Source organism: Dermacentor albipictus, chromosome 2 (genome assembly GCF_038994185.2).
Source record: "Dermacentor albipictus isolate Rhodes 1998 colony chromosome 2, USDA_Dalb.pri_finalv2, whole genome shotgun sequence".
In the NCBI taxonomy this organism is placed as follows: Eukaryota; Metazoa; Arthropoda; class Arachnida; order Ixodida; family Ixodidae; genus Dermacentor; species Dermacentor albipictus.
The window spans coordinates 182,069,048-182,091,159 of NC_091822.1; the positions used below are offsets into that span (position 1 = coordinate 182,069,048).

At 48.0% G+C, this 22,112-nt stretch overlaps 2 protein-coding genes across 3 annotated transcripts; both read right to left on the reverse strand.

Moving 5' to 3' along the window:
* Positions 1 to 559: 559 nt before the first annotated feature.
* On the reverse strand, positions 560 to 13,939 carry LOC135919324 (organic cation transporter protein-like). 2 transcript variants are annotated; one of them, XM_065453070.2, is made up of 9 exons: positions 13,529 to 13,938; positions 11,343 to 11,539; positions 9,398 to 9,640; positions 8,999 to 9,133; positions 7,298 to 7,398; positions 6,607 to 6,724; positions 4,954 to 5,026; positions 3,711 to 3,998; positions 560 to 3,299 (listed from the first exon to the last, which is right to left on the reverse strand). In XM_065453070.2, the coding sequence occupies exons 2-9, from the start codon at positions 11,510 to 11,512 to the stop codon at positions 2,901 to 2,903; spliced, it is 1,527 nt and encodes a 508-aa protein (XP_065309142.1). In that variant the 5' UTR covers positions 11,513 to 11,539; positions 13,529 to 13,938; the 3' UTR covers positions 560 to 2,900. The 2 variants fall into 2 exon arrangements, with proteins under 2 accessions (XP_065309142.1, XP_065309143.1); XM_065453071.2 differs by lacking the exon at positions 11,343 to 11,539 and having other exon boundaries at positions 13,529 to 13,939.
* LOC135919309 (organic anion transporter 3-like) lies at positions 13,508 to 18,299 on the reverse strand. Its single transcript, XM_065453042.1, has 3 exons — positions 18,013 to 18,299; positions 16,639 to 16,729; positions 13,508 to 13,768 (listed from the first exon to the last, which is right to left on the reverse strand). The coding sequence occupies exons 1-3, from the start codon at positions 18,282 to 18,284 to the stop codon at positions 13,508 to 13,510; spliced, it is 624 nt and encodes a 207-aa protein (XP_065309114.1). The 5' UTR covers positions 18,285 to 18,299.
* Between the last annotated feature and the right edge of the window lie 3,813 nt (positions 18,300 to 22,112).

A 22,112-nucleotide genomic window follows, 5' to 3' on the forward strand; every position in this document is an offset into this window, starting at 1 on the left:
AAATTACCCGCCGCCTCACCCATAACTCAGCGGCGAACAGGCCGCCGATTGACGCAAGATACAGACCGGGGTATTTCCCCATCCAAAGATGCTAAACGTCATGTATCCCACTCGCTATAGGGTCAACTGCCATTGGTGCTGTGGCATATACCCACCCGTAACCTGGAAGTGCACGTAACCTGGAAGTGCGCTAAGCGCCCTCATAGGCCAAATAGCAATAACACAGTGGGGCAGTGGGAGGCACAGCTCGGCCATTGCGACTTGGCAGGACAAAAGTGCTTAATTAGCCAGGTCAGGCAGGCGGCAGAGGTCAGCGGGGCCTGACGGGCTCTGACCACCCCTTCTTAAAATCTTTTCCTGTCAAATAAACTTTCTATTATAGTGAACACCATACTTATACACACACACACACACACATATATATATATATATATATATATATATATATATATATATATATATATATATATATATTATATATATATATATATTATATATGTATGTATCATCTGATGAAGTGAATGAATTGGTGTCGATATATTGAATTACACCATGCAAATTGTTCACCACTGAGAAGACTATACATTATTTTATTCACGATATGACAAGTGACAATCTCACACATCAGCTGTATGAGCGCTGCTGAGAGCCATTTCCACTGCAGCATCTTCCACGGAAACTTGTCAAGATAAACAGAGCACGCGACTTCTCAGCTACCGGCCTGGCGCAAACATGGCAGACGAAAACGCAATCGAGACAGAGCATTGTCAAGCACGGTGCAGAGCGTTTGTCAGGCATCAGCGATACGACCCGTTATATTACATATATATGCTTGTGCTTTGCGTTATGAGACGTAGCACGCTCAGCGTCAATAAGGACAACGCAAACGCACCCTTATCGCTGTAACCTTTGTAAAGCTACTCATATCCACATACTTTGTGAGTTAAATGTCACATTGTTTGGTAACGGATTTTGAATAGCGCAAGCACGTGAGAAGAATGCAAGGAATGACAGAGCGCTAACTTCCAACAAACTTTATTCGTGAAAAGAGCGGCTAATGTACATTTCAACGAGAGGACACGTGACAGCAACTATTCACCGTTTTAGGAAGTCAACCTTTTTATCAGTCAAAAGCACTGACGGAGTTTTCGCACCGACTGGACAAAGTCCTAAAATAAGATTGGCTTACATGATTTCACGAGTAAGCCGGTCACGATCCTTACAGACAACAGTACAAGCTTCAAAAGAAGGCTTGCATCCAGAACTTGTTCAGTGAAGCGCCAGCGAACCATCGCGGGCGTTTTTCACATTCGCCTGCTCACGGATGGGGGATAGCGCTAGCAAGCCTAGTTAGGGTGAAAACGCACAGCTAAGTCTATGTTAGCGCATGAATTACCCGTAGACGACGCAATCATGTTTTTAGACTTTTCTGTGTGTTTTCACCCTAACATGACTTGCTAGCGCTATCACCCACGCGGTAACAAATCCATACTCCTATTTCAATGGGCCCACTCTGAGCTCGTAAAGAGAGGGATTGTCAACTGGTGGTTTCCGCAATGCACTTCACATGCCTTACACTCACGAGGCGGCTAGAAAGGCAGCTAAAGAGGTTGTCTGATGCTGGCTACCTAATTCATGTCCAAACTGCTGTAGCCGAGTCGGAGGCGAAAATTTAGTCTGACCTATATACAGCTTACCACACGAAAGGGGTATCTTGTAAACCACGTCGTAGATACAGCTGTCAAATTGTGCTTTGTTAATTAAATATGCTCTTTTCATTAAGAGAGCGGCTTAAACTACATAATATACTTAGTTTGGACGGCGCAGAGAAGATACTTTAGCTTTGGAACGTTCACCTATATTTTTGAGTTTATGGGACACTTTGTAAAGGTAGATAATCATTCCAATATTTTTTTTTCTTTTGTCTGGGTCGGGTTGCGCAGAACTAGCGCAAGAGCGCATCCTTCTGAGTACTGGCTCAGCTGCAGCAGTTCGGACATAAATCGGGTAGCCAACATCGGACAACCACTTTGCCTGCATTTCTAGCCACCTCATGAGTGCAAGGCATCTGAAGTGCATTGCGGAAATACCCGTTTACAATCCCTCTCTTTACGAGCTTATAATGGGCCCATTGAAATAGGCGTATGGATTTGTTAATGCGTGGGTGATAGCGCTAGCAAGTCATGTTAGGGTGAAAACACACAGTAAAGTCTGAAAATCTGATTGAGTCCTCTACAGGCAATTCATGCATTAACTTATATAGACTTAGCTGTGAGTTTTCATCCTAACTAGACTTGCTAGCGCTATCACCAATGAACAGGCATCCGTGAGCAGGCAAATGTGAAAAATGCACGTGATGGTTGGCTGACGCCACATTGTACAAGTTCCGGATGAAATCCATCTTTTGTTATTCGTATTGTCATCCGTAAGGACCGTGACTGGCTGACTCGAGAAATCATGTAAACCAATCTGATTTTAGGACTTGGTCCAGACTGTGCGAATCAGTGCTTTTGACTGATAAAGAGACTGACTTCTTAAAAAGGTGATTATAGTTGATGTCACATGCTGTCGTTAAAATGTATATTAGCCGCTCTTTTCACGAATGAAGTTTGTTGGAAGTTAGCACTGTCTTCCCTTGAATTCTTCTCACATACTTGCGCTATTCAACATCCTTTACCATGGTATACCAGCAGGCCCAAATTGCTGCGGTTGTGATCGATGTTTTGCTTACTTTTTCGCCAACCAAAGGTTACGTCGACCAAAGGAAGTGTGGCGTGTAACCAAGTTGTAGGTGCGCAGTATAAGCTTGATTTGTGCTCCCTCAATACAGGTAAACGCGATACGGGCGTTCAAAACGCGCGCGGCTGCTCCTTGCACAGGGTGTCGAGTGAAAAAAATGTTCAAAAAGCCGTTTCGCTGATGAAATTTCCTTCAGAGGGCTTCTTCTGAGTCAGGCCAAAGCAATGCAAGTCGTGCTGCTGGCGTTGGCGCCGCGTCCTTTGCGGCGGCGACCTCAAGCTGAGCGCACCCATCTCCCACGCCCGGTGGAGCTCGTCCTCCAGGTCGGTGAGCCTCGACTCGCCGCCGTCAGACTCGTTGTCGTCGCCCGATGATACGGAGTTTGCCCGAGTGGGCGTCTTGGAGAGCGATACGTTTCGTCCGACCGGGCAGGACTGGAAGTAGACGCTTCCTTTTTCCGGATAGACCATCTGGGTGGCGAAAGTGCTTCGCTGAGTGCCGCTGGAGTCCATGGAGTCCAGCGGCCGTTTGCAGGACGTTTCCGATGTGGTCCGCGCGCTCTGCAATCAGAAAAAGGATGACGCATAAATGATGACACATATGTATCACCGTCAATGTTTCAACAAGCGGCAGAACAGCATGAGATGTGGGCATGCTATATGGGCTTCTCCTACACTGTAAGAACACGCGTAAGACCTTTCCGACGAGACCTTTCTGGAGGTGTGTTAGTGTAGGAGTCATTGCCCTACATGACCCCGGACGTGACGACGCAATCATGCAGGCTGGACTGTTGTCAAGCCCGCGTACGCCCCTGATCCCCCAAAACGCGTATACTCTGAAAAGGAAGGCAAGTGAAAAATTTTGTGACTGCGACCGCGTTAACCGACCGGTCTCTCTAAACCCAACGTGGCGAAAGAGTGGGCAAGGCCAACGCGTCCTCTATAGAGGAGCCGCTGGCAAAGCATACGCACTCGCATGCTGGCATGCTTGGCGCGGGTAACCTTGGCCGCTGTGAGCGCGGCCGCTGCGTCGTCGGCGAGCGGTAGCGAAGAGGTGGTCGCTGTACCCAGCCGGCTCGCGGGCGGAGAGTAGGAGCCGCGACGGCGCGTCCGGCGGGGCTGCTTGGCGTCGTCGGCGGCCTCCGCCGACGGGGGCAGGGGCCGCTTCCACGAGTCCGGAAACACGAGGCTGAGTCCGGCCGCGGTCAGAACCAGCACGCCGCAGCCGGCCATCGGCAGGTAGAAAGGCAGCAGGCCACCCTGAATGTGACGCCGGGATAAAAGACACCGATTCCGGATGCCGACATACGTATTCAAGTTGCATGTTCGCGAAACAGAGGCCGCTGCGACACATGCTGCAGAAAAGTGCACTGTTATAACAGAAGGGAATGAATGCAATGGAGAGAGAGAGAGAGAGAGAGAGAACGTGAGTGCAAAAGAAGAAGTGGAAAAGGCATAAAGATTAACCAGAAATGGACCTGATTTGCTACCCTCTGTGGAGGGACCTTGAAAAAGGGATATAAATGTCTAGAAAATGCAGGCGAATGCATTTACATTTTTGTATTTTATCTTCAACGTTTCCAGCGACGTTCTCCGGCAGAAAGTTATCGTAAAATTTGGTTATAATCATGTTTTCTCAAAGAGGGCGGGAGAAAAACTTTCGAAAAATTGCATTTCGAGAAAGCTCTGTCTTCACGTGCTGCGTTGCAGATAGCCGGTAGAGGTCAGTTGTAAAATGCTGGATGAAAGCAATTCAGTGCATCATAAAACAAGGCTAGGCTATGTAGGCTTAATGTACACTGCCTTATGTAGGCATTTATCAATACCAAGGTGTTGTCAGTCATATCCTTGGTGGTTTGACACAATCTGCCACACCGCAGCAGTTCAGGAGCTACGGCATCCTTTTGGGCTCGATGTTTCGAGTTAGAATGTCGGCTGCACCTGCCGCATTACTACGGTGACCAAAAGCTAGAACTGCGCCTAGGCAGACCGTCGGTGGTTGAAGTTCGTCAGAACCCACATCCCTGCGCACCACCTCTCGTCGCAGTTCCTGGGCGCAAACTGAATAAGTTCGATCAAGGCTCATGCGTGGCTTCATCATCATCATCATCATCAGCCTGGTTACGCCCAATGCAGGGCAAAGGCCTCTCCCATATTTCTCCAACAGCCCCGGTCATGTACTAATTGTGGCCATGTCGCCCCATGCGTGGCTTACCAAGGTGGATATCGTTGGAGCGAGGATTTCCGCCAGGCTGCCCACTGCAACGCACAGACCCAGGCCAAAGGCCCTGCAGTGAGAACGACGGGAAACAAGCAGGTATTTGAAGTTTTACGGGTGACGCATGGCACTGGTGCCTTCGGAGCACCGATCATTCTTCACCCATGTCAGTAAAGACGGGAATTATTGGGCCGTAATCCCCAATGAATAACAATCCCCAGGACCCCATAAGGAGATTGTGGTACACTACACGTGCTCCTTCTGCTTCAGAGATCCAAAACAGGGTCCCGAGAGACGCTCATGTATGTATGGTGAAAGAAGTTGGCCTCCGCCATGACGTCACGGAAATAAAAGAATGTAATTGGCTGGCCCGTTTATACGAATTCTGCGAGTTGGACAGTGATGCATTTGCCACTGCACTGCCAATGAAGGAAAGAAACGAACGAGGAGAAAGCATTACGTCACGCAGCGAGCCTTGGCAAGCGAACTCTCCGTGAAGCCGCTCCCTTTGCTTTTTCCTTCGCGATAGTGGCCCAGCACGTGACCTCTGAGACTCGCCGTATTGGCCAGGAATGTTTAGTTTGCGGTAATTTTAAATGCATAAGAATTCCTATGCTTACCAACGAGAAAATCGTCCCTCTGTCCGTCCCAAAAGACCACCGCTTTCTAGAAAGCGCCCGCAGCAGCGAGTGGATTCGCCTCTCGATTCAATGCCAACGAAGCGGTGAAAACACGGCGCTCACGCAGCTCTCAGCACAAGCCTCACTCTGCCACTTTCGCAGATCGCTTTCAACATACGGACCCGCAGGTCTCTCTTCAACGCTAAGTAAGCGGCGAGAAGAGAGCGCGGGAAGCTTTCGGCAGTTAGCACCTCTTTGTCAGCATCGCAGATTACTTTCAGGGTGCGGCCAGCCCGATGGTGCCCCACGAAGCCACCGCCCGAGTACGTTTGGTCAATGGTTCGACGCGGATAGATAAGGATCTGATGAGCGATAACGCTTATAATGATCGGAACGTCACCGGCGCACCTGGCACCGCTGTCCGCACTCGTTCTTGTCACCACAGCGCTGTCGTTTGCACTGGCATGATCAAGTTTCGTAACATTGATAATGGCACCAGGCTGCATGGAAATGAGCAAGTGGCACAGTGCTTATGCATACTTAGACAACCCCCAGAGGAGTTCTTGCGTGAATTTTTTATTCGATGCGTGCTTGTTCGACTGCCCTGTCGGCATTGAGCTATACTGCTTGATCTGCCTGCAGAGCGGGGGCAGACGAACATACCGCGCTTCTGACGTGATCACGTTGTCGGGCCGATACGTCTGGTTTAAAATGCGTTACGCAACGCTCTCTCCCAATTTTTCCTTCCTCCATGGCACTGCTCTGCACGACGAATGATCCCCAGCAGAAATGACGTCATAGCTTCTCGCTGGTGATTGCTCGTCGTAAGGTATCGCGGCCTTCACTGCTTTGAGGGTGAAAGTACCGAGTAAGTGGGGACTCAAATGAAGAGAAAGCAATCGCCAGGTATGCTTGGTGACACGAGGAAATGGACAACGCGTTTTGAGATTCAAGTTTAACCACATGCGCTTCTTAATATTGTTGTCTGTGATAATGTATACCAGTTGTCACTTTTTTACAAGAAACCCACCTTGTCCCGGTGGGCATGGATTTTGCCATGTCAAAGAGCATGGTTGACTTTGCCACGACCACTGCTGTCCAGCCGAACAGTGCGCAGAGTCCGGAGAAGAAGAGGTCAACAGTAAGGCCTACGTGAACACAATAAAGAAAAGAAGTAAAGCGAGAGAAGTAAACAGCTTGAACGCTAAAACAACCTGATTTACATTATTGCAATGCGTTGTGACAGCTTCGGGCAGAAAGTTGTCGTCGAACACCTACAGCAGTTATTTCAGTCCATGGGGAAACAAAATAGTATAGCGTGTGTAATAGCCCATTTCTGACCGCGGCATTGAAAACTACAATGTTGTTCTCTTGTACAGAACGTCAAGGGAGTCGGCATAGTTTCTACTGATGCCCACCATCGTGACGCTTTTCTCGCGAAGTAGGACGCAGTGTCCGCGGAATGCTGGGCGGTATTTCCTGGTACCTTTTATCGCGAGCTGCTCATACGATAAGCCTCCTTAGGGGATGATAGCTTTTTGCGCAATAAAACTAGAAGCTTTGCAATGATGTAGCTGATTACGGCAGCCAATAACTCAAGTGATCTAACAAAAAATAACGGCAGGCTACTACATCAAGCACGTGGCTGGGCAGCAGCGCTCTGTTGAAGTCACAGTGAAAGAATAATAACAATAAAAAAAAGATTCTGAGCGACCCCTCACCTTTCTCGCTGGCAACGCGCCTGTGCTCGAAGAAACCCGCGACCACGAAGAGGCTCCCGCCGAGCGCCAGCAGCAGCGTCTGTATGCGGACGGTGCCCAGCCTGCGCCGGATCGGAGCCAAATCGCAGCGGCATTATTATCACGTACTATAGCCTCCTGAATCGTTCATAATATCGTGCGAGCGTCGACCACCCGGAGTGCCAGCGTCCTGAATAGTACGCGCAAGCGCACGAACTATTCTTCAGTGGGGGCGTTGTCTACTGCGCTGTTGACATCAGGAATGCACACGCGCGACCTTTGTTAACCCTGAGGCCTCACATTTCACAGACAATACATCGTATGTGCTGATAAATTTACTTCATTTTTGATTTTTCATCCTAGTTCAATGGCGCATGCGTGGGTCAAGTGAGTGAGTAAAAAACTTTACTGAATATATATAAAGTAAGGCACGATGGTTGGGGCCAAGTAGTAGGAATGAATACGGAAAACGCATCGCAAGTGACACATCTCAGTCTTGCACGTGTCTGCTTCACACCGGGTAAACAGGACTACGCAGATAACCCTGACAGGACGTATGTCTTCCTTGAGAGAACAGCGTAGCAGACGGTTCTTGAGATGGAGTGTGCTGTGCGCACATATGCGCACGTGCCACATAACCGATCTCGCCGTTACATGTTTCATTTCATTTCATTTATTTTTCCCTTAAAGGCCCGAAGGCATTACATAAGGGGGGAGCAAAATCAAAGTCAAAGAGAGTAGGAGCTGATGTGCCGTGCGCGGTCGACGCTCACGCGATACTACCGAACGCCTCTCATGTCCTAAATGAACTGCATAACGAAGGGCTGAATATGTCCCTGCCGAATTCCTATCTTTCGTATGTATTTTGAACGCCTCCACAAAGAAGACAACTGCAATGAATTTACCTGTACAACGAAGGATCCTTCGTTGTACAGGTCCGTCGTTGTCCGTTGTACAGATCCGTCGTTGTCGGAAACGCCTAAATTCGAATTTAGGCGTTTCCGAGGGCTGATCTGTTGCTTTACAACGGACGCCACGTATACCGGTATACCACCACTGGCCTCCACAAAAGCCACTGAGTTGCGCTTTGCACAGGCACTAACGGCCTGTGCAATTAAGTACACCCAGCTTCACCAATTCCAGAGAACGACAGAAAGTTGAGCTGGTTGGTAAAGGCACTCATGCTAGAAAAAGAAAGTTCCCTGTTCTTGTGTCTGTCTGCGCGCCTAACTTCTTTTCTATCATGGAACAATTCCATGTTTAAACGGCGAAAGCCCCGGGACCTGCGCGTCGATGAGGATTTTGAATCGGTCGCGAATGTCAGAAACAGACCCGCATGCACTGGGCGCCGGCGATCATTTCCCGAGTTTTCTAAGCCTCCTTCGCTCCTCTGCCCATTCTCTCTGAGCAGAGGGGCAGGCTAGGGGCAGGCAGGCTAGTCGCTCAGGCCAACCTCCTTGCTTGCGCTAATCCTTTTATGCTCTCTTTTATTTTTCTGCACAGTGCGGCATTTTCAAAACGGGGCAAAGGCATGTATCCCGCCGAAAGGAACACGCACTTCTAACGGCTTATAAAACCGACTGACTCGACCACCTTTCGCGCTTGCTGAATGGAAACGTACAATGAGCGAACAGAGCCATATATACCCTCGTGGCGTCAATACCATATCGAGTGAGTACGTACCGCCCGGCCAGCACGAACACCAGCAGTAGAACACCGACGGCGAGGAATCCTCGCGTGAACAGGTCGGCACTCCGGTTTCCGGTCAGCGTGGCGATCTCCGATACGCGTATGGCCAGGAACAAGGAAACGACCGCCCTGCACAGTTAACACAACAGTAATCGATAGATTTTTTTTTACTTGTAGCAGATATACCTATAGATCCGGTGCTAGATGTGGGGCGAGTCGAAACAAAGTTGCGGATTCATATTGAGCGCTACAACGTGGTGGTTATTATTCTAAATCTCGCAACATGAGACACGAAATGCAGCGCATGTCCTGTTTCTTTTTTTTTTCACTTCCTTCAGTTGTCGTCCGCGCTGCTTCCATACAAGAAGTGAAGCTGCAAGTCTTGACACTCACCAGAGGTACAAGTGGGTGAGCAGGTACCGCCGGATATGCTTGTAGAGGAACAGCTGGCTCAGGGCCGAGCCCCCGGAAGCGCCGGCGAAAAGGGACCGCGACGCAGCGGCGTACTGCAGCAGCAGCTTGACGGAACCGGGTGGTAGGCCCACGCGTCCCAGCTGCGCCATGCGTCTCAGCGTCATGTCGGCCGACGCCAGCTGGCCCCGTAGCAGAAGATGCGGCAGCGAGTAAGGCACCAGCCTGCGCCGTGGCGAACGCATGAACGCGAGTGCGTACAGCGCAGACACAGATGCGACTGCTAGACGTCAAAACGTCAGTGCTCTCTGTACAAGGAAATGCTCGTCTCACGAGACATAGCGCGACACAGTAAATGCCACGAGGTCCATGGATACTCTGTTCTACAGTGCGGAAGGAAATACGTCAGCACTCGGCCCACCCAGGTGGTCTCTCACTCAAGTACACCTCATTGACTGATTGGTGGGGTTTAACGTCACTAATGCTGTGACTGGAAATATTTCGTGGAGCCACATAGCAGAGATCAGCGAGTGGAACATATCATGACTAGACGTGTTGCTTCCTGGCCTAAGAGAGGACATGTTAGCAATAAACACGCCTTAGCTGTCTTACCGTGTCGTTACACCTGTCCTCAGCTACGCTACAAAGCAGCGCGTCTATAGCCATGGTGACGTTTAACGTCCTAAAGCAACGATGTGGTAGTGGAAACTGATTTTGACCAACTGTGGTTATTTATTATGCGCACGAGTCTACGTACACGTGCATTTTTCCATTACCCCCCCCCCCCCCCCCCCCATCGTAATGCGACCAGGAAACGGCCGGGAAAGGCACTTGCGACCTCGTGCTCAAGCAGCAGACCGCCATGGTCACTAAGCAACAACGGCGTACTATGGTACGCTATACGACGGCGGGTCACACAATTACTGACACAGCTCAATACTGCTTAGCTTCTGTGACCTGACAATAACATGCGTATTTGATGTACCCTTAGCCTTGACGAGACTTAAAACGCGGCACGATTTAGCATTTCTTTTAAAACTTCTACTGGTGGAGAGCTCCCCGGATTAAACTATAACTTCCTTCTATAGGTTTCTTCGACTCGTATGGAAATTTCAGCGCATGAGCATTCTTTTACGTTCCTCGCTAACATAACGCAATCTTTTAGAGGCCGAGTATCGAACTTGTCACCTCTTGCTTACGACAAAGTCATAGCAGCAAACCCTTACACAAAAAATGTGTAAGGGTTGCCATGTTGTAGTCATTTACCTGTACAGTCGATAGACCTTATATTGCTTCATGCACTTTTCCTTGATGCTCCCTACATAACATATATCGATTGCCTCACAAGTGAAGGAACTCCAGGGTAAATGATTCAGCGGCGATGTAGCAGTAAATGCGAGATAAATGCGTTAGCATGAAGTCGTACCTCTTTAACGTCCCGGATCCATGATTTCAATCGCTTTCATCACATTGCAAAGTGTTCAGGAACTCACTCGACACACGTCCTGCCTCTTCGAGGACCGAAGTGCAACTGAAGGGAGTCTAGAGTAGACCACCATCAGTTGCACTATCTATCTATATATATATAATCACGCTCTTCTAAGCTCTCCCATCTTCTATCTACCGCTACTACGGGACCGGCTTCCCACAATTCCCCAAACACATCCGCTTTCCTTTCTTTTTTCTTAACTTTGACACTCCTGTGCTAACGCATAAAAATAAGTTACAAGGCGGGCAAACACTGTCTGTCAGGTATGTCTTCAAACCAGGAGTCAAATCAGTGGTTCGGAACCATACTTGCGACCTGTGCCACAACACATTGAATGGTGGGAAGGGTCAAATCGCTGCAAAACGGCAATCTCGGGTTTCATGGCGCTTCCCCCTCTGACAACCGTGTTACACGCGCGAGCCTGACGCGCGCGCTCACCAGAGGAAAGCCAGGGAGACGAGCTGCGGCGCGGCCAGGGCGAGCTGCACGTATCGCCAGGAGGAGATGAGCGAGGAGAGCGCGGCCAGCATGACGTAGCCCACGGTGGAGGCGACGGTGAGCGCGCACGCGCCCTGCACGTGGAACGGCGTCGGCAGCAGCTCCAGCATGAGCACGAACGACACCAGCTGGCTCGCCTGCGTGCGCGCGCGCAACCATTGCATCGGAAGGACCGCGACTGCACGAAAATCGTCGCGGCTGGACAATGTGTGGAGTACAAAGAAATGAACAAGATGACTCGGACACCAACCAGATCCGTTCGCGGGTTTTCGTATATGCACTGCGTCCAGCCGAGTGGACTGAATCGCACAATGATCAGTGAAAAGAAGAATAAAATAATATACGCGTCCGATTGTGATATTTCAACCAGGGTCCGCAAAGGTAGCAAGCCGATGGCCTGCCCATAAGGCCACATGCATAGCACGATAGAAGAACCTTAAAAGGGCTTCCCTCGTGCGAGCTCTTTGAGACGCTTGGCGCGTGCGTCGTGTCGCGTGAGACAACTTCCTAACAAAAGGTGGCGGATGCTAGTTTTCGTCATTCCTTCCCTGTATGAGCCATGGCTTTTATACGCAATCGTCGTAATCGGCCAAGGTCAGCACCAGAAAGGATCGAAGCGAGACACGTTTGCGACGAAGTTGATGCACGGCCATGTGTCGCGTGGACTGCGACGTGCAGCCGTGCAACAACGGCACAAAACGACGACGACGCTTGGAAGTTCGGCGTCAACAAGCGTCGGAATAGCGTAATGCCCAGTTGAATTACGTGCAATAGGACGTGAACGGGAACCGGCAACGACACAAGAACGACGCGTGGCGTCGTCATTCTGCGTAATTTTTTTTTTAAATACGTTAGCATTAGGAGTGCCAAATTAAAAAAAAAAAAGAAGGTGTAGGTGTGTGTAGGAGCCTGTCACGTGGTAGAGGTAGAGACTGGATGAGGGAGCTTAGAAGAGCGTGTATGTGTATACGGGGCGATCATCTTTAAGTTCTTCAGAATTTTTAAGAATCAACACTTGCGAATAACACAGTTGCAGTCCTTGAGCTGAAGTATTCAGAGAGGCGGACATTACTTGCACGAGAAATTGAAACACTAGAAAAACTGACTAACTTCCTAATTAATTACTTTACGCCACATATTGCAATTTACGAGCTGTAGCTGGTGAGCTTGCAAGGCGTATCCACTTGGAATGAATTTCCAGAATGACACAAGTTTGAAAAGATGTGCTATCAAGCTCGCAGTAAAGGTGCCCTGTTCCACTCGTTGAACAAAGCGTTCTTTGATACATTGAAATACACACGCAGATGGAATGCACATGTATTCCGTCGCACACTTCGGGAAATAATACCTCGAAACTGGCGTTATCCTGTTGATTCATTTCAAGTGGATGCGTCTTGCTAACTCACCGACTACGCGTCCACGCGGCGGGGCACCAGCGGTCCCAGGCGTTACTCGAAAGAATGAACACACATGCACACATTTATTGCTTGCTTTTGAAAACGTTATTTGGGGCGACAACAAATGGAATCGACTGGGAACTATCCCCTTTTTTTTTTTTGGTACGCTATGCAATGTTGCTAAAATGAACGTGTCCAACGGTCTGCTGCATCAGTGACGTCTCATTCGAAGTTCAGGTTTTGACGCTGTTTGTCATGGCGATATGAGTCGGCTGGTTTATACTGCTACTAAAATGCTACTTAAGAAAGAAAATTGGCGAGCAATGAACGAGGAACCAGAGGGAGGGGCGCATCATTAAGTCACTAACTTGGAAAGCGCACACGCACGCCAATGTTCGGATGCCCAGATTACGACATGCATATATATACTGCGCGGCGCGAAATAGACGCGACATCACATCAAACATTTGCAAGAAGTTAGTTACGCTCGATTGTCGGTTTACGCTTCTCTTACAGATCGCTCTTCCGCGCTGTCGCCGGAATGCTTATGATGAAAAAGCGTGAACAGACAGAGGACTGAATGAAACAGCACACAAAACAACAAGCACTCGTGCCGCTGTGTCCTTCCAAATACCATGTTCCATAAGGAAAACAAATTAGCTAGTCCTGCCAGCTAAACCTGTTTCGCTATAGTTGATGCAGGCCGGTTCAGGCTGTCGGATCACTCACCGTGGAGCAAGCAGCCTGGAGAGCGTAGACGAGCGCGAAGGCGAGGAAGCACGGAACGAAGAGCAGGGCCACGGCCGACGACACCTGCAGCGCCTGCGCCACGAACAGCGTGGTCCTGCGACCCGAGGCGGCGCGGTCGGCGCACGCGCAGAAGATCAGAGCTCCCAGCGCGGAAGACGCCGGCCTCAGGTAGAGCCTGACCAGGTCGGCCAGCCAAGAACGATCGCACACCAGGTCCCACTGCGAGCGACCGCTGCCGCCTTAGCGTGAACAATCGGAGCGGTGTGTACCGTATGTGTGTAGGTACAAAGACGGTAGCGGAGTTGTACTGGACCCATTTGGAATGTGAACACAGGCTGCCGGGTTCGAACAGGCGTTAGGGTAAAACCTTGCTATCCTTTATTTATATTTTATTCGTTGTTACTTTTCGCAGTGGCCGACAGGATAACAAGAAAGAAATGTCAGGCTCGCCTATATTCGATGGTCAGGTTGACAGGTACGAAATGTGGCCATGTATGAAATAGCAAACAGATAACAAACTTGGCAAACAAGTACTGCAAGTATTCGGGCGCAATAGCGAATATCGAGCTAGCATGACACGATAAGGACGGGGCAGTAAAATAACAGTGGAGAAGAAGAACAGTGGCGCACCAACGCACTTGCGAAGAAATAAGTACGTCGTCTTGCGAAGCCCCAAACGCTGAGGTGACTTCCGCCAGTGAATGAACGCAGGCCGCCCAGCCGGATCTATTAAATTCAGTTCACAGGATTAGAATCATTTGTACTACACGCTGAGGAGAAGCTTCTGTATAGCAATAGTTATCAGGTACTATAAAGGAAATTTATTTATTTTTATTTCACAATAACCCTAAAGGCCCTATATAGAGGGTATAACATAGGGTAAAGGTTACATCGGTGAGGCAAAGAACAGTGCATAAATGTAAATACAACACAAAAACAAAATTGGGATAAAATTAATTACCGTGCATCAACGTAATAACACACAAGCAACCAAATAAAAATAGTTATCAGTACAGCAACCTTAAATGATTTGCACAAACTGTGGCAACGTCACGGAGACTTTGGTTATCGGCCCACGGGAAAAAAAAATCAGCTTAAAAATCGGAGAGTGAAACTGCATATTTAGGTATGAATGCTACTGCGCAGAGCGCCTGTAAATTTTAAGGAATTTGTTTCCGTGACCATGTGCGATGCTCTATCGCGGTGCGAGGTACAAATGACTGACAAAAATGAATTTGACTTTGCAAGAATAATCACGACGCGGAAAAATGGCCGAGGGTTCACACATGCACTCGTTATGAAGAGATACGTGATAGTAAAGTTTATGGAATAGTGTAAAACGAGAAATATTACGACGAAGGGAAAAGGCTTCAAGCTCGGCGCGATTTTTTAATACTGTTACACTGGTTTGTCGGGAACAATCTGAAAAGATGAAGCGTACAGCACGGTCCTGGCAGGGCTTCAAAGTCAGTTATTAGGTATGTCTGATGGGGATCCCATATGGCTGAAGTGTATTCTATTTTAGGTCGTATTAGTGTTGTGTATGTCAATTTGCATAAGTGTACGGGAGCATGTTTGAGAATATGTTTAAGGAAACCAAGCGAACAGTTCGCAGATGCGAGAATATGGTTAATGGGGTTACTCCACGTCAAGTTAGGGGTTAGGTGTACGCCAAGATATTTGTAGCTGGAAACTTGTTCAACAAGGCTGCCGTTTAGGATGTAAGATGTTGAAATTCGGGATGCCTGATTAGTAAAAGACATGAATTTAGTTTTAGAAAAATTTAGAGGCATTAGCAAGGTTGAACACCATGCGTTTAAAGCGTTTATGTCAGATTGAAGAATGTCATGATCACAGTTAGAGTGAATATTACGATATATGACGCAGTCATCAGCAGATAGCCTGATATTGGATTTGATGCCGTCAGGTAGATAACTAATATAAATTAGAGAAAGCAGGGGCCCAAGCACATTTCCCTGTGGTACACCAGGTGTTACGGGGACTAGAGATGGTTTGTGATTGTTAACCGATGTAAATTGCATCCTGTTGGAAAGAAAGTCTTTTATCCATGTGGCAACAGTAGAGTCGATGTTCAGCTGTGTAAGCTTGTGAATAAGTCGACGATGAGGGACACGGTCAAATGCTTTTGAAAAATCTAGGAATACGGCATCTACGTGAATTCCGGTGTCTGTTGATGAATGTATGTCGTGAATGAAGCCAGCGAGCTGAGTGTCACATGAATAGCCTCTGCGAAAACAGTGCTGTTGCTTAAATATAGTCACAGTTACTTTTATGAATTGTCTTTGGAACATCGATGAAGCGTACCGAAATAAATCCTTCGTGAACAGTAAATGCAGCAGGCCTGAACACATCGATGTTATCACTTGTAATTTAGGTATCAGAGGACTGTCACAACTTCGCACTTTAGCGCAATCAGCAAGGTTCGGCCCAAGGTGTAGCGGTTCTATTTGGCTCGTCAGCCACCTGAAGAGTCTGTTGACAAGTAACGAATGAATGACATCTTCAAAGAACAATATTCCGTTCACTGGATTCACCCAACGGGCCATGGATCGTTGATTCAGTCCGCAGACTAGCGCTGACGTGGCTCAACTGCAACGAATCACACCGCTAGCAGCTCATCTGACGTTGCTGTGTGCGGCACGATTCGATGACGTTGAGCCACGTCATGTTCGTCCGCGGAATTCAGTCCGTCGTGCGAATCGAGCCATACCGGTAGAGCCAACAGGAAAATAAAAACCGGAACGCGGTTCCCTTTCCTGCGTACGCATGTGTCTTCGCATTATTGACATTGGTTTGTATCAATAAAGAAACGTACCTTTTAGGCCGCAGGTCAAACCTTCGAATACAAGAAAAAAAAAGTAGCTGATCACCAAGAACTTCTACTACTTGGCGCCTATGGACATTCTCCAGACGCATATACCTTCTTTGGTGCAACCGTTTTGTAGCGATACCAGGGGCATCCCTTAGATACGAGCATTACGGTCGCTAATTGGTGTTTGGTGCGTTTCATCAAGATTTTAGACTATGGATATATAAACCGGATACCGTGACGTATGTTGTCTGTATACCTCGCTGACGACGCTCTCCGCCTTGTCGACGGCCAGGTACTCGTAGCCATCGGTGCAAGGTTGTGTGCCAGCCCGTTGGTTGGTGGGGTCCCTGGTATAGCGAGAACCAAGGGTTTGGCGTTGAAGAGGTGTCGCACTGAACAGCTATTAGGGCGGCTTACAGCGTTAACCCTGTCTATCGAGCTGAATTTCCCCGATTGTACACTTTCCTCACGGCGTGCGTTGTCCAGACCCGCGCAGTGCCACCCGGCGAAGAACACGTCACCAGATGTCGCTACAATTGCGAGTCAAAGTGTGAAATGATTAGACGTAAATTAGAATGTGGGGATCCTGCCCTGCAGTGAATTTATTCGCTTTTCAACAGTGATTATGACAGGGCTCTTCCGATTCCATTGGAAGCATAGCCGACACCGGACCGCAGATAATTACCACAAATATTCAAAAAGTATAATATGTTGCGTTTCATCACTGCGTGTGTTGCATGACGTTTCTTCACTGTTTGTGATTTGTGTAGCTACTAAATGTTGTGCAGATCTCCCGCAACCTTCAGTCGTGGTGGCAGCGGGTTATTCTGGTTCGCGCTACTCTTCAAAAGGTTATACAGCTGCAAATCCTAGAGCCGATAAAAATAAAACTCGAATCGAAAGCGTGTCGGGACGCTCGCGTTGTTTGCGTGATTTCCGTGTTGATGATAAAGCGATTGGAATGGTTTAGAATGTGTTATTAACTGCTGTAGGCATTTTTATATCCTATTAACGAAATAATGGTGCCCCTTCCAGCTCGTCCGCTGTAAAACAGGACGCAGGATGCATAATATTGCACACAGAGATGCTGCAGGCATGAGTCGTGTTTCCTATGTCCGAGATTCAGCGTTAAAGCCGGCCGGCAGACTAACCTAACGTGTTATATCACAGCTACTTTACTTCATCAAATAGGATAAGTGTTGACTTTGCGTCGCCATTTATACTATTGAGATGCGGCACACTGGATGACAACGTAGACCAAATTTCAATTTTTACAAACAAACAAACAAACAAACAAACAAACAAACAAACAAACAAACAAACAAACAAACAAACAAGAAAGCCCGAACAGGCGGTACATCAAGAAAACGACGGCTAGCGACTCTATTATCCTAAAGGAAAACAACTCGAAAGCCGTCTTTAACAAGCAGTACAATGGGGCTGTATAGTTTATAGCGCTTCTTTTCCTATCAGCCTGTTTTTTTTTTCTTATAACCTGTCTCGCCGAGAGGCAAATCGCGGCAATAACGGCTATGTGGTGGTGTGTGATCCAATGGTGAAAACGGTGAATGAATGAATGAATGAATTAGTCTGCAAAGTCTGTCGCGTGCGCCATCGTTCTGCTGCTTACCGGTACAGCAGGCACGGGTGGTACCTCCTCTCGGCTCCCTCGAGCACCACGGGCCAGAGGTCGCTGCCTCCGATGGTGGCATTGGGCCTGGCTCGGCAGCGGTGCCTGACGGGTCTCGCCAACTGCGCCGCGCTCAGCAGGTTCAGCGCGCACTGGCTCTGCAGCACGGCCAGCAGGAACAGCACCAACCACTGGAACCGGCCCGGACGGCCCAGCAGCAACAGGCACTGGTCCGTGGCCGACAGCGTCGCTCCAGACACAGCAACCACCATGGCTGCGATTTGGGATTACTTCTACGGCGTTCTCCGCAATTACGGATAAAAGCGATGGGTAGGGCTCGAGCACAAGAACCGCAGGCGTGATCAAGCGCACGGTATGGATACCGTGATCTGAGTGCACGTGGTCATTGCACTTATATAGTATACCGTCGCCGAATGACATAATATTCACACTATATAACGTCCTCGCAACTATTCAACAATTAACAAACTTAACAATTAGGACAGTGTCCCCGCTATTACGCGTGAATCATTTATACGCGTGTCTGCAACTCAGTCGTTGATATCATATTCACCATTATACTATTTATCAACCCCGGAAGACGGACGCCTCTCCCCGCGATCCTCTGGGTCGATAGATCCCTTCATATGCCTACAAGTTTCCTAATCTCATCACACCACATAATTATGTGCCGTCCCATTAGAGTGCGTATCACTCTTTTTGGTAACACACTCTCCCACTCAGTAGATCACCGGTTATCTGCTCTGTCCGGCAATACATGACCTTCGCAAGTAATTTCTTTTCACTCCTAATCACTCGGCATGCGGTCTACAGCTTTCTTTTGAATTTATATATATATTCGTTAGGAGATTTTAAAAATTGGCAGTCTCGCCCGAAGGGCGAAGTACTGACTGCGACAGCAAATAAGTTTCGCGTTGCGCTTGAATTCCCCAGACGACGTTCCAACTGTAAGTGGGTTCGGCTAACGCGGACGCGAAATATATACGCGGGTGTGCCAACATTTCTGGTGCATTTAAAAGCTTTAACATGCCGTGTATATAGGGCCTCCAATGGCATCGCACAAGCTCCACTACGCTGCCGGTCAGGAGCTGCGCCAGTAAAATTGCATAACTTTCAGGTTTGAGCACTGGTACTGTTTTGCAATACTATCATTCAATCATCATCATCATCATCATCATCATCATCATCATTCTGGCTACGCCCACTGCAAAGCAAAGGCCTCTCCCATAGTTCTCCAACTACCCTGGTCATGTGCTAATTGTGGCCATGTTGTCCCTGCAAACTTCTTAATCTCATCCGCCCACCTAACTTTCTGTCGCCCCCTGCTACGCTTCCCTTCTCTTGGAATCCAGTCCGTAACCCTTAGTGACCATCGGTTATCTTTCCTCCTCATTACAGGCCCTGCCCGTTTCTTTTTCTTAACTTGAACTAAGATGTCATTAACTCGCGTTTGTTCCCGCACCTAATCCCTTAACTTTAGACCCATCATTCTTCTTTCCATAGCTCGTTGCGTCGTCCTCAATTTAAGTAGTACCCTCTTCGTAAGCCTCCAGGTTGCTCCCCGTAGGTGAGTACTGGTAAGACACAGCTGTTATAAACTTTTCTCTTGAGGGATAATGGTAACCTGCTGTTCATGATCTGAGAATGCCTGCCAAACGCACCCCAGCCCATTCTTACTCTTCTGATTATTTCAGTCTCATGATACGGATCCGCCGTTACTACCTGCCCTAAGTAGATGTATTCCCTTACCACTTCCAGTGCCTCGTTACCTATCGTAAACTGCTGTTCTTTTCCGAGACTGTTAAACATTACTTCACTTTTCTGCAGATTAATTTTTAGACCCACCCTTCTGCTTTGCCTCTCCAGGTCAGTGAGCATGCATTGCAATTGGTCCCCTGAGTTACTAAGCAAGGCAATATCATCAGCGAATCGCAAGTTACTAAGATATTCTCCCTTAATTCTTATCCCCAATTCTTCCCAATCCAGGTCTCTCAATACCTCCTGTAAACACGCTGTGAAGAGCATTGGAGAGATCGTATCTCCCTTCCTGACGCCCTTCTTTATTGGGATTTTGTTGCTTTCTTTATGGAGGACTACAGTGGCTGTCGAGCCACTATAGGTATCTTTCAGTATTTTTATATACGGCTCGTCTACACCCTGATTCCATAATGCCTGCATGACTGCTGAGGTTTCGACTGAATCAAACGCTTTCTCGTAATCAATGAAAGCTATATGTAAGGGTTGGTTACATTCCGCACATTTCTCTATCACCTGATTGATAGTGTGAATATGGTCTATTGTTGAGTAGCCTTTATGAAATCCGGCCTCACCCCTTGGTTGACAAAAGTCTAAGGTGTTCCTGATTCTATATGCGATTACCTTAGTAAATACTTTGTAGGCAACGGATAGTGAGCTGATCGGTATATAATTTTTCAAGTGCATGGTTGGCGTCCCCTTTCTTATGCATTAAGATTATGTTGGTGTTCTTCCAAGATTCGGGTACGCTCGAGGTCATGAGGCATTGCGTATACAGGGTGGCCAGTTTTTCTAGAACAATCTGCCCACCATCCTTCAACAAATCTGCGGTTACCTGATCCTGCCCAGCTGCCTTCCCCCTTTGCTCCCAAGGCTTTCTTTACTTTTTCCGGCGTTACTTGTGGGATGTCAAATTCCTCTAGACTATTCTGTCTTCCATTACCGTTGTGGGTGCCATTGGTACTGTACAAATCTCTATAGAACTCCTCAGCCACTAGAACTATTTCATCCATATTAGTAATGATATTGCCGGCTTTGTGTCTTAACGCATACATCTGATTCTTGCCAATTCCTAGTTTCTTCTTCTCTGCTTTTAGGCTTCTTCCGTTCCTGAGAGCATGTTCAATTCTATCCATATTATACTTCCTTATGTCAGCTATCTTTCGCTTATTGATTAACTTGGGAAATTTTGCCAGTTCTATTCTACCCGTAGAGTTAGAGGCCTTCATACATTGGCGTTTATTAATCAGATATTTCGCCTCTTGCGACAGCTTACCGGTATACTGTCTAAGTTACCACCGACTTTTGTTGCACACTCCTTAGTGATGACCACAAGATTGTCGTTCATTGCTTCAACACTAAGGTCCTCTTCCTGAGTTAAAGCCGAATACCTGTTCTGTAGCTTGATCCGGAATTCCTCCGTTTTCCCTCTTACCACTAACTCCTTGATCGGCTTCTTATGTACCAATTTCTTCAGTTCCCTCCTCAAGTCTAGGATAATTCGAGTTCTTACCATCCTATGGTCACTGCAGCGCACCTTGCCGAGCACGCCCACATCTTGTATGATGCCAGGGTTAGCGCAGTGTATGAACTCTATTTCATTTCTAGTTTCGCCATTCGAACTCCTCCACGTCCACTTTCGGTTATCCCGCTTGCGGAAAAAGTTATTCATTATCCGCAAATTATTCCGTTCTGCAAACTCCATATACATTGCATACACAGCAAACATTGCATAAACATATAGTGTACATATGCCTAAATGTATGCGGAGCCGCACGGCGAGGCCCACGGTCGAAAATTCGCCTTGGGTGCCAATATAACTGCTATCGGAATAATAAAACGCCGCGTTCGGTATTCTGTTTCAAAACACAATATGCGGGTTCTACAGGGAACAGTCTGTCCTCAGGCGTTTCACAAGCCACCATGATATTGAAGGCAGAGGACACTATTACGTAAACCTTCTGTTGCGAGAGCATCGGCACTCACCTCAGCGTCAAGCCGACACGAAAGGGTGGGCATCAAACCACTCGAGAATCCCGTCGCCGACGGATGCTTGCCAGCAGATGCGTCTTCCAGGCAGTGACACGAGGCTGAGGGCTCCGCCAATGGCCCAAACGAAAATCCATGTCGAAACGAAGCGCGGTCGTCGGCGAACCACCACCCAGTTTTTCATCACACTCTCTGATGCATACGGTGAAGAAAGTCAGGCTCACAGTATCAAAACATTCAAGCTAAGCACCCTTCTCGTACCTGCGCCACGCATATAAACTATGGGTTCACTTATACAGAAAACGGACGGCGAGTAGCCGCGAGCGTGTCACAGT